This window comes from Python bivittatus, unplaced genomic scaffold, assembly GCF_059951505.1.
Source record: "Python bivittatus isolate LINGU-HERP-01145 unplaced genomic scaffold, Pbiv_v1 ctg000080_np1212, whole genome shotgun sequence".
Lineage (NCBI taxonomy): Eukaryota > Metazoa > Chordata > Lepidosauria > Squamata > Pythonidae > Python > Python bivittatus.
In genome coordinates, this window is record NW_028277035.1 from 50,072,300 (window position 1) to 50,089,646 (window position 17,347).

General features: G+C 37.5%; 1 protein-coding gene across 1 annotated transcript in view; it reads right to left on the reverse strand.

The window, feature by feature from the left end:
- The window catches only part of DNAH1 (dynein axonemal heavy chain 1), a 158,679-nt gene that overhangs the window by 49,126 nt on the left and 92,206 nt on the right, over window positions 1-17,347 (reverse strand). Inside the window, exons 41-47 of the mRNA XM_025167399.2 lie at window positions 8,693-8,833; window positions 8,219-8,379; window positions 6,417-6,574; window positions 6,050-6,223; window positions 3,774-3,812; window positions 1,900-2,078; window positions 1,036-1,266 (exon numbers count right to left, since the gene is read on the reverse strand). Coding sequence (XP_025023167.1) covers window positions 1,036-1,266; window positions 1,900-2,078; window positions 3,774-3,812; window positions 6,050-6,223; window positions 6,417-6,574; window positions 8,219-8,379; window positions 8,693-8,833 — 1,083 coding nt within the window. The remainder of the gene's footprint in view (window positions 1-1,035; window positions 1,267-1,899; window positions 2,079-3,773; window positions 3,813-6,049; window positions 6,224-6,416; window positions 6,575-8,218; window positions 8,380-8,692; window positions 8,834-17,347) is intronic.

Consider the following 17,347-nt stretch of genomic DNA (forward strand, 5'->3'; position numbering starts at 1 on the left):
GGAGGCCATCTTAAGAGAAGTGCATTCTGTATATAATTCTGTATGATTATAAGATTCCACTGATGATAATAAGTGAAATACTATTATTTGAAAGAATATTTAACAAAATTAGAATCTGAGTTCCAAAACTGATATCCTTCAGGCAAGAAAGGGAAACACTGACTGAGACCAAACATGGTACAAATAAAATTACAACTAGTATACCTGTTTTTGCTGCAATGATCAGAAGTCAGAACAACAGACTGGATAAAATTTCAGAATATAACTCATAGTTTAGCCATGATGGACTTGATTAAGTCATCTAACTGCTCATAGCCTCAACTATCTGAGCAACAGATGTGACAAACATTTGCTTACCAAAGAGGCCAGAGTAATTAATGACTATAATTCATTTAGTGATCATGAAAGAAAGCATACTGTTATCATTATTATTTCTGGCTACATGGCAGTGAATGCAAAGGACACCATTCCTTATTAAAATCTTTACATTTTTACCCTCTGCTTAATTAACATTTTCTCAGTAAGCACACTCTCCTTCCACTTGGGAGTTCTGTGGGAAGGGTAATTACTTGCAAAGGTCAGCTGTAAAGATTTTAATGGCATTCGCTGCAGTACTATGAACATAAAACTTGTTCCCTTTCCTAGTTTATTGCATTTTTCAAGCCTAAGTACTGTGCTCAAGTCATCTGCATAGCAGATTCCCAACTGTTCTTTATTACTTGCCTAAACACCAAAAGAAGCAGGGGGCTTGGAAGAAAAGTGCATAATCTAGGTCTGTTCCTTCCGGTTTCATCTATCATTCTCAGCATGCTTCTTGAGTTCAGTCTATCCTTGCACAACCTTATTCTTCTTACACAGAAAATAATAAATACTTCTAATATATGCTTCCCATGTTAGCCCACATGTGCAACATATCTGGAATATCTTTCCAGGCAACCTTATGTCTTCCTTAACCACACCTAAATTATACATTCTGCAGAGTGAATTAAAGACATAACAAACAGAAGAAGCAGAGAAGTATCACGTGCATCCTACTTTCTCTTTGTCATCAATCAGTTCATAAAGCTTCACATCAGACCCAGGTGTCATGAAATCTCCATAGAGAAGGGGCTGAAGAGGAACAACTTCATCAAAGGTGGTTTCCCATTCCAACATCATGTTCTTCATCAGGTCATCAAACCAAACCCGGTCCTCCTCATTAACTAGACGATCACGGAACACACGGCAGCTTTCATGATACCACAACCTCAGCAGGGGCAATTTATCCTGGCAAAGAATTGTAGTGAAAGTCTTAAGTAATGTTCCCTGCTTGGTACCCACATGACCCCAAACCATTTTTAAATCACGCATGTGAGATGGGCGGCTATATAAATTTAATAAATAAATAAACAAACAAACAAACAAACAAACAAACAAAAATGGCCTTTTCTATACATACTGCTATCTAAACAAACAGCAGCTCAGCTAGTCACTGATAGAATTTCCTTAAAGAAGGTTAAAATAAACATTCTCTCATGTTACACAATCTAACAATTTTTTATGTAGTCCTTTTCCCAATTTGATGTACTTGTTTCTAAATTACTAACAACGTGAATGAACTAATTTCATATTCATCATGGATAGTCTAGATAAAAATAGTGTGGCTGAATTATACAGATGTGATTCATTTGCTGTTGCCACCAAACATAGAAAAAACTATTCCAAAATTTTTATCTCAAATACATTTTAAGTAAAGCCAGTGTGAATCTCTAAACGAAAACAAAAAGTCATTTTCACTCATAATGTAATCTATGAGATGCACAACAAAGGTTAATGACTCAGGACATTGACTAATTAGGAAATTAATTATAACTCCTTTTTGGTAGGAATTCCAGCCTATGTTACAAGAGCAGCACTCACCACAACTTTGGCTGGATCTGCCACCAGCATTCCCTGGAAAACCTTGGAGAGATCCCTCAAATTAAACGTATAATGAGATTTTGCTGGAGTGGGCAACAGTTGGGATGTGATGGTTGAATAGACGTGTATTGTAGCATCAACAAGAGGTTCATTTAGATCTGCTACTTGTGGGCATCCAGCTAAAAAAACAACAATACTGATCAGTCTTGCAGGGAGGTCTTTTCAAAAGAGGCACACTGAATATTGGTTGCATGACAATATGTCACCCTGACTTGAGACAAAGCAAGATAATCATTTCAAAAACAGATTAAGAAAATATCCCATTAAAGTTATTCCTGAATCTATATTGCGCTAAATCTTTATTTGTTGTGGAATGTTCCTTTCAATTTGTTCTAAACAAAACTGCCAGCAGTGTGCCTGGCCATGGCAAATTGGAATTCTGTTCTTTTTTTCAGTCTTCACTAATTAACTTATTTGATGATCCTGTTTGTTATCTTTAAACTTTAATAACCCAGAACTAGTATTTTGAGGGATTCTATTCCATTTGTGTGGTCCTTTTTTGTGTTCCCCTTGTTTAACAGATGCTGTGAGTAGTCAAGAGACACGGTGCAATGTATCTGAAAGACAAGGATGTGTGATGTCCGCTCATGGATAAGCATATAAGGAATGCTTGTGGTGATGGCAGAGGTTTGTTGACATGACTTATGCATATGTATGTAACCAGATGATGCTGTGTTGGTTGAGAATTCAAATGATCTGCAGTGAGTGCTAGATAGAGTGGATGATGCAATGAGAATTAGGGATCTGAAGATTAATTTATAAAAGACCAAGGTATTTGTGTTTGACAGGGAAAATGGAGTGAATAATTGCATGTTATGCATAAATGGTGAAAAAACAGAGCAAACAGGGGAATTTGTGTACCTTGGTAGAATGCTTCCTTAAATGGGAAATGAATGAAGAAATGTTAAAATAGGAAAATGCTGACAGAAAGAGAGTGGATAGAATGTGGCCTGTTGTGAGGAATGAATGTTTGTTGAAAGGAGAGAAAATATTTTTATAAGAGCATGCTTTTGCCTTTTTTGTTATGTGGAAGTGAGAGCTGGGTATGAGGGGAAGGATAAAAGTGAATTGAATGCAGTGAGAATGGGTTACTTAAGTGTGTGTGGTAAATTTAACAAGAGATGAGAATCAAGAAAAGATGAATGCTGAATGAGAGTGCACTGAATATAAACACGAGTAACCAATATGAAAGAAGTACATTAAGATGGTTTCGTCATATGAGAGAATGAAGGAGGGTCAAACTGCAAACCAAACACATGAAGGAAGATAGAAAGGAAGGTCAAGGAAAAAGGGAAGTTCAAAAAAGTCATGGTTGGATTGAGTTGATATGATCTTGAAAAAGGAATGGTGAGAAGTCTAAAGAATAAAAGGCCATAAAATATAAAATATGGAACAGTATATGGATGGGGTAGAAAGAAGAATGATTTGATAGAAAGATATGGAGAGGTTTAATGATTGTGTTAGTATAAATTAGGTTCAGCTATATTTCCTTTTCTGATTATATCTCATGCTGTAATTTGTTTGGCTTACTATTTTTGGTAAATTCTTTCTTTTGTTCTTGTATGAGAACTTGCAAGATTTCAAGTGAGAACATATGAGATCTGGTGACAGATGATGATGATGATGATGATGATAATGATGATGATTGTACACAAACTCTTTGTTTTCCTCATTGGGAAAATCAATAAATCTATATACATTGGCCTAGTAAAACCCAACTCTGAAAGATGCTACACAAATTTTAAAAATAAATAACTGAAAAAGTATATTTCTAAAATGCACCACTAATATAATTCATATCTTAAGTTACTTACGGACTGGATCTCTGTAACATATTTCTCCTAGTTTTCCAGCTAAAAATCAAGAAATAAATAAAATGTTTTTGGTTTTTTTTACAGAAAAGTACCATTTCTAAAATAGAAAGGGGAGCCCTTTTTTTGCCCAGGGGCACTTTGCCTTGGTAGGAAACCTGTTGGGCCTGTCTGGACAGTTGATTTTTCCCTTGGTTCTGCTCTTGCTTTGCCATGTATCCCAATATGGTTCAGCTTTTGGGCGCAAGCTTTTGCTTCAGTTTCTGCTTCAACTTAACTCTGCTAGAGAAGCAATACAGACCATGAACCCAATGTTATTATTTCTAGTCAGCTTTGCAATCCCTGCTGAAAGAAGTTGCTCAGCCTGATAGCTTTTCTTTTTATAATCCCCTATTTCCGTTTTTAACTGAAACAGAAGGAATGGCATATAGTAGTAGAAAGCTTCCTATGTAACAATGTGCACACTATTCATAATGGAAATGTAGAGGGAGAGCATTTGCTGAATGGGGGCAAAATAATTTTTGCTACTCCAGCAGCTATGACACTCAGCGGATAGGATACTTTTTAAGGCCTAATTTAAAAAAAAAATAAAAAAATCTCTTACTGGCCATCTGGAGAGATTATTGAAAAGTTTATGGTGTTCCACACCTGATTTCAATGCTCTGAAGCCAACAGAAGCATAGATGATTAAAGATTGGCTTCGAGCAGGTTGTGTGAGATTGGGAAGTGTCCCCTCTCTCATACAGACATGAACATATTATTTATCTTGTACACACATACACATGCCAGCATTAAATATCTGGGGAGAGCAAGGGAAACTGTAGAGAAGGGAAGTTTAAAGTTGCAATCCCCTCCCCTCTACCTAGCAGTCAGGAAACAGAGTCAACTGGTAATCTAGGAAGAGAGTAATTTTTCTTCTGGATTCCCAGCTTCCTTACTGTGTGCTAGAAAGACAGAACCCTTTTTCTTAATACAGGCAGTCCTCATTTAATGACCGCAATTGGGACCACCAACTTGGTCATTAAGCAAAGCAGTTGCTAAGTGAAGAATCACATGACCGTGACTGTGCTTACAATTTTACACAGGACAACACATACTAACTGACGTAATGGCAAACACATGACTGAGAGAGAGAGATGCTGCAAAGGTCATAAATGCAAGCATTGGTCACAAAGTTACTTTTTCAGCATTGTCGTAACTATGAATGGTCACTGTCCAAGGCAGTTGCTAAGTGAGGACTACCTGTATATAAATATATCTGGATGTGTTTCCTCCATGCTTTTTCAAAGGAAAGCATTTATTTATTTAAATTTATTGGCCGCCAACTCCAGTGGACTCTTCTAAGGGCATGGGGAGGAATCCAGATGAAATTGTCTTCTATGGTCTCTCACCTTTCTCACTGAAAAGGGAGAGGGGTATCTTCACAAACAACTGCTTTAAAGTGCTCCTGACACTGACTCAGCTTTCTTGGCCCCTTCCATTTCTTGGACAGTTATACTTTCAGGCTAGAAAAGGCACTGAGAAAGCCAGAGGTCCCCCATCAATGGCCTAAGCGGGGGGCGGGGGGGCTTTTAGACCAGCTTGCAACAGGAGTTTTTGAGTGGCCTGATTTTGCTTCTGACTCAGGTAATATTGCATGCAATAAGAACAGTGAACAGATAATCTATCATTTATCTGGTACTATCTGAAAGTATTCTGCTGTTCACCTGGAAAAAAAGGAATAAATAGCATATGTGCCTTGAAATGACCACTTTATACATTCTATTAAGATTTCCCCATATTTGTTTAGATAAATTTCCCTGTGCAAATTGTGAACTTAAGCACTGAACTTGTCAGTATGCTATGGAGATACTAAGATTAAACCATATTTGCATAACGTGATTCATGAAGCCAAAGGTGGTACATCAGTGCCATGAAAAAATTCCATTTCAGTGCTCTAAGCTTGGCACCAACAACAGCTGATTTTTTCCAATGTGTCAAAATATATGGCTGATGGGTTGCATTCTCTCTGTGAAACGTAAGTTGAATTGACCCAGTAAACCCAATAATGTAAATAAGTCATGCGCTAAAAATTTGCATGTTATTAAGAAAAAAGCTAGCTTTCTTAATTTTACTGAGCCTCACCCTGCCCACAGATGAACTAGCAGTCCAAATAATACCAAAGAAATTAAGCAACAATCTCCTGGAACAATAGGATATACTTTCTTTAAGTCATATGGCACCTAACAGGAGGGTTAAGAAAGAGAGAAAGAGCAAAAATCCTTTTCCACAAAACCCACCCATCCAACTGCCAAGAATATTGGAGAAGATTTTCTTCTTGCTGCTGTCCTCCATCTCAGTGAATGAGAGATAGTTGAAGTGGCGCGTGAGGCGTGGTGTAACTGCATTTCTTCCTCCCCCTGGTGGTCCCATGGCACCAATAAAGTTAATATCCACTAACTTCTTAAAGGTACCTGAAAACAAACAAAAGCACGTCCAAGAATAATGACACATTAAAATATCAACTCCCCCCCCCACACACAATCAGGATGGGAGCACACAGATATATAAGTATGCCAGGGCAGGTGACTTTAAAATCCACTTGCGTGTTTGGGAAAAAAAAAACGGTGTTATGTACAGAAATTAGGTAAAGAACTTGTATCCTACCGATTTGTTTCCTATCGTACCAGCCTTTATGATCCATCCACTGCCGAAGAAGCTCAATGGGTGGCTGGGCACCATAGGTCTCTAATGCTGGCATATTCAGATCATCAATGAAAAAAATGAAATACCGGCCAAGCGGGGGGCCAAAAACGCCCTTACGCCTGCATTTAACGGGACAAAAATAAAAATTACTGGGTGAAATACACAATACAAATGCTTAGTGAAGATGTATTCATTTATTAAACATATACTTCATTGCAATCTAGCAATTCTTGGCAGTGTACATAAGGTATAATATGGCAAAAAAATTAGAACATCCATGGTATGGTTAAAATGAAACAACTAACAATCATAAAACCTCCCAACTAAATGAACAAAACAGCAACAAATTAAAAACAAAAATAAAAGAGTAAAAGACAGTGCAGTGCATGACCTTAGGAGAACGCTCTCCAAAAGAACTCAATTTTCACATTTTCCTGAAGATCAACAAGGTGGGGACTAGCCTGATCTCTGTTGGGAGGCTATGCTCTGTGCTGCCACAGAGAAGCAGCACTTTCTAGCTTTGTGTCCTCTCATCTCTCCGAAATGTGGGACTATAAGTAACTTTGCCCTGTAGGTTCTAATGGGTTGGGTCAATTCCAGTTGGAGCAGGCAGCCTTAAGGGCTTTATAGGTCAACACCAACATCTTAAGTTGAACTTGGAAAACAGTACCAACAGCCAGTATCTTTAGTGTAAGTGAAAACTGATTTATTGCTCAGATTCTTCTTAGTAAAATACTAAGGACTTTAGAATTTCTGCAGTTCTCCCACTATTTCTTGATAAAACAAAGCCACTCAGTAGAGTAGGTCTGAATCATATTTTCAGTTTCACAGAAATGTGTATGTCTTTTTTTTTTGTTCTTCTATTTTTTCTAGTTTGAATTTTATCTTTTTAACTGTAATGTTTAATAAAGTTATTACAAAAAAATGCATATGTCTTACAGATGCAGTACTCATGAACAATTTATGTCCATGTACAGTGGTACCTCTACTTACGAACTTAATCCGTTCCGTGACTCTGATCACAAGTCGAGTTGGTCGCAAGTCGAAGTAAATTTTCCCATAAGGTTCAATGTAATTACCGTTAATCCGTTCTGGCGTCTGCGGACCACGCGTCAGGGGCGGAAAAACGGCTGCTGACCACGCGGCAGGGTGGAAAAATGGCCGCGGACCACATGTCAGGGGTGGAAAAATGGCCGCGGACCACATGGAATGGGTGGAAAATGGCCGCGGATCCGGTTCGTAAGTCGAGGCGAGTTCATAAGTAGAGGTAAATTTTTGGGGCCGGAGCTGATCGTATCTCGAAAAATTCGTAAGTAGGGGCGTTCGTAAGTAGAGGTACCACTGTATAGTGTTTTCCTTCTGCGTGAGTGCACATCCATGTATAATCCACAGATCATGTGTTTTTTTTTATCACTATAGGTGATTTGATTTTAAAAAACCATTTTGAATAGTAAAAAGTATTGTTATAAACTCAGTGAAAATGAATGATATAACAAATAGGAATTCCAGGGGCCACATTTCTCCAATATTCTTTTGTCCATATTGCTAAACCCAAAGTTTCTTTCTGCTACAGATCACAGGAGGGGTAATGATAGAAGTCATTCCTTAACATTTTGTTTCTTATTTTAAGTTTTTAAACTATGCTTTTTATATTTTTTAAAGTTTTTTCAGCAGATTTGGAAAACAAAGGCAACTAATAAATGTACAAATACATAAAATAAATAGGAACAAAATTGGAGAACTATTTTAAGACAGAGTTTTACCTTTTATCCAGCTTGCTGTCAATGAGATCTTGGGTTTGGTTGGCTGAGGTTCTAGCAGAGAACATCAGAAAATGGCTAATATATTCTAAAGGCAGGTTCTTCAGAAGCTTGTCTGCTATAGTCAGTGTTTTCCCAGTCCCTGTGGGACCAATACAAAGAACCTACATATGGAAAAGAAAATTGTAATTATGTATTCATGGGTCCACCTGCCAAGTATACATTTTTTCCCCCAGATGATGCTTAGTTATCACTTTTTTGCCCAGTAACAGTCAGGTAAAATGTGGAAAGATTAGACTAAATATCTTTTAGATCATAATGCCAACCAGAAATGCAAGAATAATGCACTAACAGTAGCCATGTTTCTGGCTACTTGAGAAACTAGAAACTTGCTTCTAATAGTTTAATTGTGCAACAGAATGCTTGCATTGGTATAATACTAGATTGTACCTTTCTGAAAATCAAGACAATACATACCGGTTTGTGATTAGTGAGTAACATTTCTAAGAGGTATGCCATTTGGACCGTGTTCATTGTAGGTACAATAATATCACAAAAGCTGGTATCAGGCACCATTGTAAACTCTGTAGAGGAACTCATCCAATTCTCCCAGCATACCTAAGAGATATAGAGGCATTGATGAAAAAGAGAGATTATAGCCTAGATTGTTCTGTATCTGTTTGATATAGAAATGGACTTGCGAGATATTACCCTTCTGGCTACAGTGCTATGAATACTTAAAACGTTATAGTTCCATTGGTAAAATGATTGGCCTTCATCAAATTAATATTAGTCATAATAAGCCCAGTCGGAAGTGGGCTGGCCTGACTCTTCCCTAAATTACTACTTCATCCAAACTGAGGGCTTCTTGCCAAGGAAGATTTGTATTTGGGGAGGGAGACAAAATTTAGATGGGGCGTGGAAATGGGGATGCTATGATAGCTTATCATATGAGTGACTTTGATTTACTTGAAAAATGATCCTCCTTTTTGTATACTTTAAAAATGAAATCATGAGAAGATGCCATCTGGAGCACTGTTCTAGGTGCCACCATTAGCACAATCTCCACAGTTCAATCAAAGAGACAGAAAAAGATGCTTTTAACATAATAAGTATCTGAGGCTTCACCTCCACTTCCCCTGAAACAAACAACCAAAACAACATAATTTCTATCCTCCTCATGAACTATCAGAATTACTCATTCAATTTTATACCCACACATATGGATGCAGTTGTGCAGATACAACATGGTATCTATCAACACTTTCTCCTACACTGGTGAAATCTTATGAGGTATGCGATTAAAATCAAACAAAAGAAGGAAAGGAAAGGAAAGGAAAGGAAAGGAAAGGAAAGGAAAGGAAAGGAAAGGAAAGGAAAGGAAAGGAAAGGAAAGGAAAGGAAAGGAAAGGAAAGGAAAGGGAGAGATATGCATGTGGAAAGATATTCTTATAAGTAATGGATGTGTGTAGGAGGCTAGTTCTTCAAAGTCCTAAAAGTTATTTTATAATTAGCAGTCCATGGCTTGCATGCTGCCTCCAGCTAACAGCCTCTCTCTCTCTCTCTCTCTCTCAATAATAGTAGTGTGATTTTCAGCCAATTTTGTTCCTCTCACCTTTCCCCTTTATTTTTGCAAAACAAAAACAGGAACTAGAAAGAATAACAATACAAGGTGAAAACAACACTTAATATAAGTGTTTTGATATTGTTAAAATTATCTTACACCATTTTTAAAATAATGGTTTTGATTGATGTAATCTATATATGGTTTACAAAAGAACTTGGCTCATTTGAACCCTGTCCTGTCCTGTCCTTATGTCCATCTGCCTTTGCAAAACATATTCAGAAGTCACAGGATTCCCATCTACAATTAAATTTCTAGTTCTATAAAATCCTACATCTTTCCATTCATGGCACCTGCTCTCTGGAATGAGATTTGCCCTGAGATCCAGGTGGCTCCTACCCTGATGGTATTCCAGAAGGCCTTAAAGACCTGCCTCTTCTCCCAGGCTTTGGGCTAGGATGGTCAGAGACCCTTGCTGGATATATGACCAGATCTGTCATCTGTTTATTGCTATATTTTTATCTGGACTGAATATCTGTTGTTCTGTTTCTATGCTGTGAGCTACCAACAGTCAATTGGAATCAGATGATGTTTAAGTTGAATAAATAAACAAATAGTATCCCCCTAACAAACAGCCCCTCCTTCCTGTCCTTCAGGAAATTAGTGAAAACTTGGCTGTTTCATCAAGCCATGGGAGCTGGTTGGCTATAGCTATTCTTTCTAAGGATGAACTGATTTTATTTTTCTGAGTATGTCTCTTGTTTGCGTATTATTATAATGTATAATTTTGTTTTAACAATTGATTTGTATTGTTTTTAATCCCAAGTACATATTGGGGAATAATACATTGCAAAGATTAGAGTAGCCTACAAGCCCTGAGAAGGAAGGAAGGCAGGCAGGCAGGCAGGCAGGCAGGCAGGCAGGCAGGCAGGCAGGCTGGCTGGCTAGGGGCTTGACAATACTGTAGGCAAGGAAAAACTGACTTAAACGATGCAGCCATTTAACAAATTAGTGAAAAGGTGCTGTTACATCTTTACATTCTCATAGTGTTTTATAAATTCTAGTATTATTTATGGCCTTTTATAGTTATCTGTCCTAGCTATTTATAGTGTTTAGATTATTCATTGTAAAATTAATTGTAATTTTATAGGATTCTTTTGCATTTTAATACCTCTACTCTGTAATTTTACCTAAATAATTTTATCTTTATCTTATTCTATCAATATGATTTTTTATTTTTATTTCTATTTTAGCATAATTTTTATGTTATTAATTTTATGTTGGTCTACAACCAAAGATAAAATTGATTGATTGTTGTTACAGTCAAAAGGAAGGACAGGAATGAGTGTGGTGAAGCCAACACCGGAGCACCAAGATGCTATATTTACTAAGCAGGAAAGAATAAAGAAGCCTCATATTAAGGGAGCAGGCCTGGAACAAGACTACCAACGTGAACATCTTCCTTGGTGTATCTAAGCAAGTCACCAACAATTTTGGAAGAGTGTGTGTGTGTGTGTGTGTTTCCCCCAGAAATTCCTTGTCAGCCTGAAGATAAGGCCTTTTCTTCCCTGTTTTGGAAGCTGAGATAAAAGAAAGTCTGGTGGCAGATATGAGCAGAACAGTGCTGCTCGAGCTTTAACTTTCCCTTGTTTAGCCTCTATTGCTGGCTTTCATTAAAACACTGGCAGTGGAGACTTTTATTTTTCCTCCTCTAGTAAAGTTTAGGATTGGCAATTTGAAATGCTGCACAGCCCTACTAATTATTGCTTCTACTGGTAGGTATAACTGATTAATTATAGCAATGAACTTATTTCCAAAAGCATTTCCAATAACAATTTTAAAGTAAATTAACCTTCTATTCTGTCAAGTGCTTTAAAAACATCTAATGATAGGAAAGACGGTGACATTTTAGTATAACTAGCATGCTGTTTTACATCTAATTAAGTCCATTCTATTTTTTTAGGAACAAAGCAGGATTATTTTGGAGAAATGTATATTGTTTATGAGTATATTTAAACCTTTGGCCAGTAACATGGTAAATATATTTTTAAAATTAATTTAACAAGGCAATAGGCCAATATGATTATGTGGAGAATCTTTGACTTAATAATGGAAAATTGGATTTGTTTCAAATAATCATGGATTTTTGCCCCTAGGAATATGTTATTACATAACCAACACAGATCATTTTCCCACTAGCAACTTATAGCATCTTCTAAAATCATCCAACCAGCATTGTACCAAAATAACAATAAAAAGGATAGATTTCTATTACTTCAGTGAAGACTGGATAGCGCTATGAAGATACTTTAAGTCACTAGTGAGGAGATGGCTTAAATATTCTTTTACAATATTTAAGTCTATTTGTCCTAAAGATTGGAGCCCCCTGAAAAAGGTACATGTGATCAATGAAGGCACTTCCACTTGGAGTCTTTGCACTGCTCCAGCATTATATCAAAACCTTCGTGTTCTCCTACCCTCATATGCGTTTGGCAGCTGAGTCAATTTATTCCCAGCTCAGTTGCAATTTATGTGATATCACACATTTGAAATACAGTGGTACCTCTACTTACGAATGCCCCTACTTATGAATTTTTCGAGATATGATCAGCTCCAGCCCCAAAAATTTACCTCTACTTACGAACTTGCCTCGACTTATGAACCGGATCCGCGGCCATTTTCCGCCCGTTCCACGTGGTCCGCGGCCATTTTTCCGCCTGTTCCACGTGGTCCGCGGCAATTTTCCGCCCTGCCGCGTGGTCAGCGGCCGTTTTTCCGCCCCTGACGCGTGGTCCGCGGACGCCGGAACGGATTAACAGTAATTACATTGAACTTTATGGGAAAATTTACTTCGACTTGCGACCAACTCGACTTGCGATCAGAGTTACGGAACGGATTAAGTTCGTAAGTAGAGGTACCACTGTACTGAAGCTTGTCCATGGCCAATTTCCCCACCATCAGTGGTTTTTGCTTCATCCCATTTTTGGTTCCTGGTCTTAACCCAGCCTTTCCCTCCCAAGAGAGTCTCAGCCACCAGAGCATCATGCTGAGATGCTATCATTTCACCACTCAGCAACCAGTCAAAATGGTGCATTGCTAATCAAATGCATATAAAATTACAAAAAATGTGGGGATGGGGATGACATTGATTGAATGATATATATTTGCACTCTCCTGTTGGTTGTTGAAGGGGACCCTGATTGGTTCATGATCTTCTCTGTGTTTGGAGGCTGGTGGTAGCGCATAAGTTCATTGTTTGCCTTCAAACTGCTTTTGAGAAGTTGGGGAGTGAAAATGATAGATATGGAAGTGTCTGGAGTCTCACTGATATTGACTGCAAGGTTTGACAGACTAGTTATGCTCAAGTTGGATTTCTAGAATGAAGCTGAATAACAATGTGCTTGTTCATTTGTTATTGGCACTGAATTTGAATTTCTTAATTGTGACTTGGCACAAATGACCTATTTTAAGGAGATTTTCCTTTATCAGCTAAGCCATCTGTCTTTGTTTTGCTACTTCCACTTGTAGACCCAGAAACCTTTTTCCAGCTCCCCCCCCCCCAACTTAGACACCTACACAAACATACACACACTGTTGCAGAACATCCAAGCACCTTTTGTTAAGATAGCATTCTAGCTATGTGTGAGAAGATGAGGACCAGTGCTTCTCAGGTCAGAGTAGGCAGTTATATACTGTAAGCAATCAGCAACCATTCAGCTTCAAGGCCATGACATATCACAGCGAGAATCCAATAATTCTTGAGAGAGGCAGGGGTTTGTACCTATGATGGAATGGAATGAGAGGGGTCAAGGGTAGAAGCATCTCCTCAGCCCACAGCGTGAGCATGGGAAAGCTAAGAAGATGAGACTGGCACCACCCTAAGGAATTCGTAGTGTTTAGTTGCTGGCTTGGGGAGTTTAGAGTTAGTCTGGTGAGATTCTGTCTAGCAGGTGTGAGCTAATAAAGTAACTGAGCTGTTCCAGAACTGTCTCGTGGAGTTTCTTGGGCTTAACCTGACAGTACCTTTGTGCATAAAAGAGGCACTTACACACACACACACACACACACACACACACACACACACAAATGGCAGTGGAAAATCAACTATTTTGTTTGGCTTGATTCTTGTTTGTAATCAAGAATCTTAACTAACCAAATGGAGTCTATGGGCCTATTGCCAAGTCCTAGTCTGGGAAATAGGTTTAGCTATGTAAAGTTAGACAGCCCATGATTTATTGTTGAGTTCTGGTTAGGGGAGCCTGACACTGAAGAAGTCACATTTTCCCAGGAGTGAAAATGACAATAGCTGTGCACTCCAAAATTTGCAATTTTTAAAAGATTTAGTATTTACTATTTATATAGCGCTTGACTGAAGAGAAAATGCTTTAGTGTAGCAATTTTGTAAGACAAGCTCCAGTTAATATTCTCAGATTTAAAATTTGTAGAGGAAGTATAGTGGCCTAAAAATAGGTTACCAATGATTACTTAGAGAATTCATATCAAAGCTGAGGTTTAACAGGGCATCCAACACAGGGAAAATGGCACATCACCCTGAAATGGGCTTTCTTTAACAGATATTCAAGCTAGGGATTTTACTTCATTACTGTATCAGTTTCCGGAACCCTTTAAAACAACAATACACATACGTGCACAATTTTTTCTCCTTGTTAAGTTTATGGAAATATATGCATTATACAATTTTATCTACTGGTATTGCAAAGTTAAATGTTCTGATTTTATGGTCATAAGGTGGTAGGGTGAGAAAATTATTTTTGGATTCCAGCAGATAAAGTGCTCTGTGAAGCTGTGAACAAACTCAAATGATTCTTTTGAATGATTTAAGATATGTCCAGTGTTAAAACTGCCAGATTCTTGATCTGATTGTACCTCTGAAGAATTAACCTCAGAAAGTATAATATGATGTGATTATGAACAAAATTAGAGCAATAATTCATGCATGCTTGGATAGAGCAGACTTTTTGCTCTTTAGGCATTGGACTCTGTAGATGACTTGGAAAATAGATTTGTACAATATATGTATATATTCAATCAAGTAATGATCATATTATTAAGTATGATAGGTTGAGTAAAGAACAAACATTGATTTATAAGCTTTTGTTCTAAAGGAAGAAAAAAATATTCATATTTTACCCACAATATTAATGTGAACAAATAATCTCCTGAGGGAATGGCTGGATATAAATCAAATAAATATATATTTTAAAAATTATTATAATGTACTAGTTTATTTTTTATAATAATTTAGATTGAAGTTTACAAATACAAAGATCAAAATATACTAGTTTCAAAATGTGGAAAAGGAAGATCCAAGAAACCACAGACCAATCAGTCTGACATTAATTCTATAGCAGACAACAAATTGACCAATCTGAAAGACTCTTGAAAACAGTAAGATAATTAACAAAAGCCAGCATGGAATTGTCAAGAACAGATCTTGCCAAACTAATCTTATCTCACTGTTAACTTCCTTATATTGTGAGACTGCTACAGATATAATATACTTTGATGAAGCAAGCTGCAGCATATGAAAGCTTACTCCTTTTAATAAAATTTGTTAGTTGAAAAAGGTGCTACCAGACCTTTCTGGTTTTTGGCTACCATAGATGAGCATGGCTCTCCTACATGACTACAGAAAAAAATTGACAAAGTACCGTATGCAGTGCTGATTAGCAAATTAGATACAAGTATCCTTGCTTAATTATCACAATTGGGACCGACACCTCCATTACTAAACAACGCAGTTATTAAGTGAGACATCATGTGACCATGATGGGTTTATGACCTCACTTCTGCTGTGGTCATTAAGCAAATCACCTGTGGTCATTAAGCAAGACATCACAACTTGCAATTTTGCTGCCAGCTTCTCCATTGATGCTGCTTGTCGGAAGCCAGCTGTGAAGCATGAAAATGGCAATCACATGACCACAGGATGCTACAACAGTCATAAATCCTACCGGTTGTAAAGCACCCAAATCTCAATTATGTGACCACAGGGATGCTGTGATGGTCATTAAGTGTGACAACCAGCTGCAAAATTACTTTTTCAGCACTGTTGTAACTTTGAACAGTTGCTAAACAGGGTAGTTGTTAAGCAAGGACTACCTGTACTTGTTGGCTGGATGAGTTACAACAGTGCTGAAAAAGTAATTTTGCAGCTGGTTGTCACACTTAATGACAATTAAATGGATACATAGCTGGCTTGAAAACTATACTCAAAGGGTGCTCAGCAATGGTTCCTCATCCAATTCAAAAGAGATATCAAGTGGGCTACCACATGGATCAACTCTGGGATCTCTACTCTTCAATATTTTCATTAATGATTTGGATGAAGATGTGGAGATAATACATATTAAATTTGCAGACTGCACAAAATTAGACAGGATAGTTAATGTTGTAGAACATAGATATAAAATTCAAACAGTCTGGATAGTTTGGAGAAATGGTCTGAAAGCAATTGAATGAAATCTAACACAGATAAGTGCAAAGTTCTTTACTTATGAAAGAAAAATCAAAAGCTCAGATATACGATGGGTGATAGTGGCTTGATGACAGTACTTGCAAGAATATCTTAAAATAGTAACCACAAACTGATTACGAATGCTCAGTGTGATGTAGCTGCGAAGAAGACAAATGGAGGTTTAAGCTGCATTAACCAAAATATGATTTCCAAATAGCAAGCAGAAATTATTCAACTCTATTCTGGTTGGTCAGACCCCATCTTCTCTACTGTGTCCAATTCTGGGTAGCATGCTTTAAGATGGATTTAGAGACTCTGGAACTTACTAGAGTTCTGAGTGGGGGCTAGATTCAGCCTAAATGAAGTTTTTTTTTTTAACTCTACTTGAATTCCACTATACAATATAATCAATAACAATTGTCTAAAACTTTCATGAAGGTGCAGTTATGGAGGAACCATAAAATCTCAATTTCTTTCAGATAATTCTTTTATTTCTCTCCCATCCTCCTTACCAGTCAGTTCAACCTAGAAATAGAAATATGTGCATCTTTTTTCTAGATGATCACTCTATTCCAGAGAAGCAATATATTTTTATTCTTTCCATGTATACGGATATGAATACATATGATAAATGCAGTCTCTCATTTTCAAAACAGTGAAGTAGAAAGTGACTTAGACACCCCCCCCCCCTTGTTACATTTGCATCACTCTAAGCCTGCTGCTCACACACTGTCATATCCATTGGGCAGCAGAGCTAATTAGCTTCCAGCTTGGCTGGGGAAGAAATGAATTACAATGAAAACAGTTTTGCAGTGGAAACGCTGGAGGTTCTGAATTAGTAGTTTTCCACTGGCAGAAACTTTCACTTTTCCCTGCCTGCCAGTTTCTGCCCTCCAACCCGCTGTGGATATTAAGCCTCTAAATACCATTCTACCTTTTCACTTCTTTTTTAAACTGAGCAAATAGATGGATTGGTAGCTCCCTCTTGTAGCGACTGCAAGATCACACAGGCCGAGTGTGAGGTAACAGTACAGTTGTAGTATGTTTGTGTACGGTGCCATCTAGGTCTCAATTTTTTTAATACTAATTT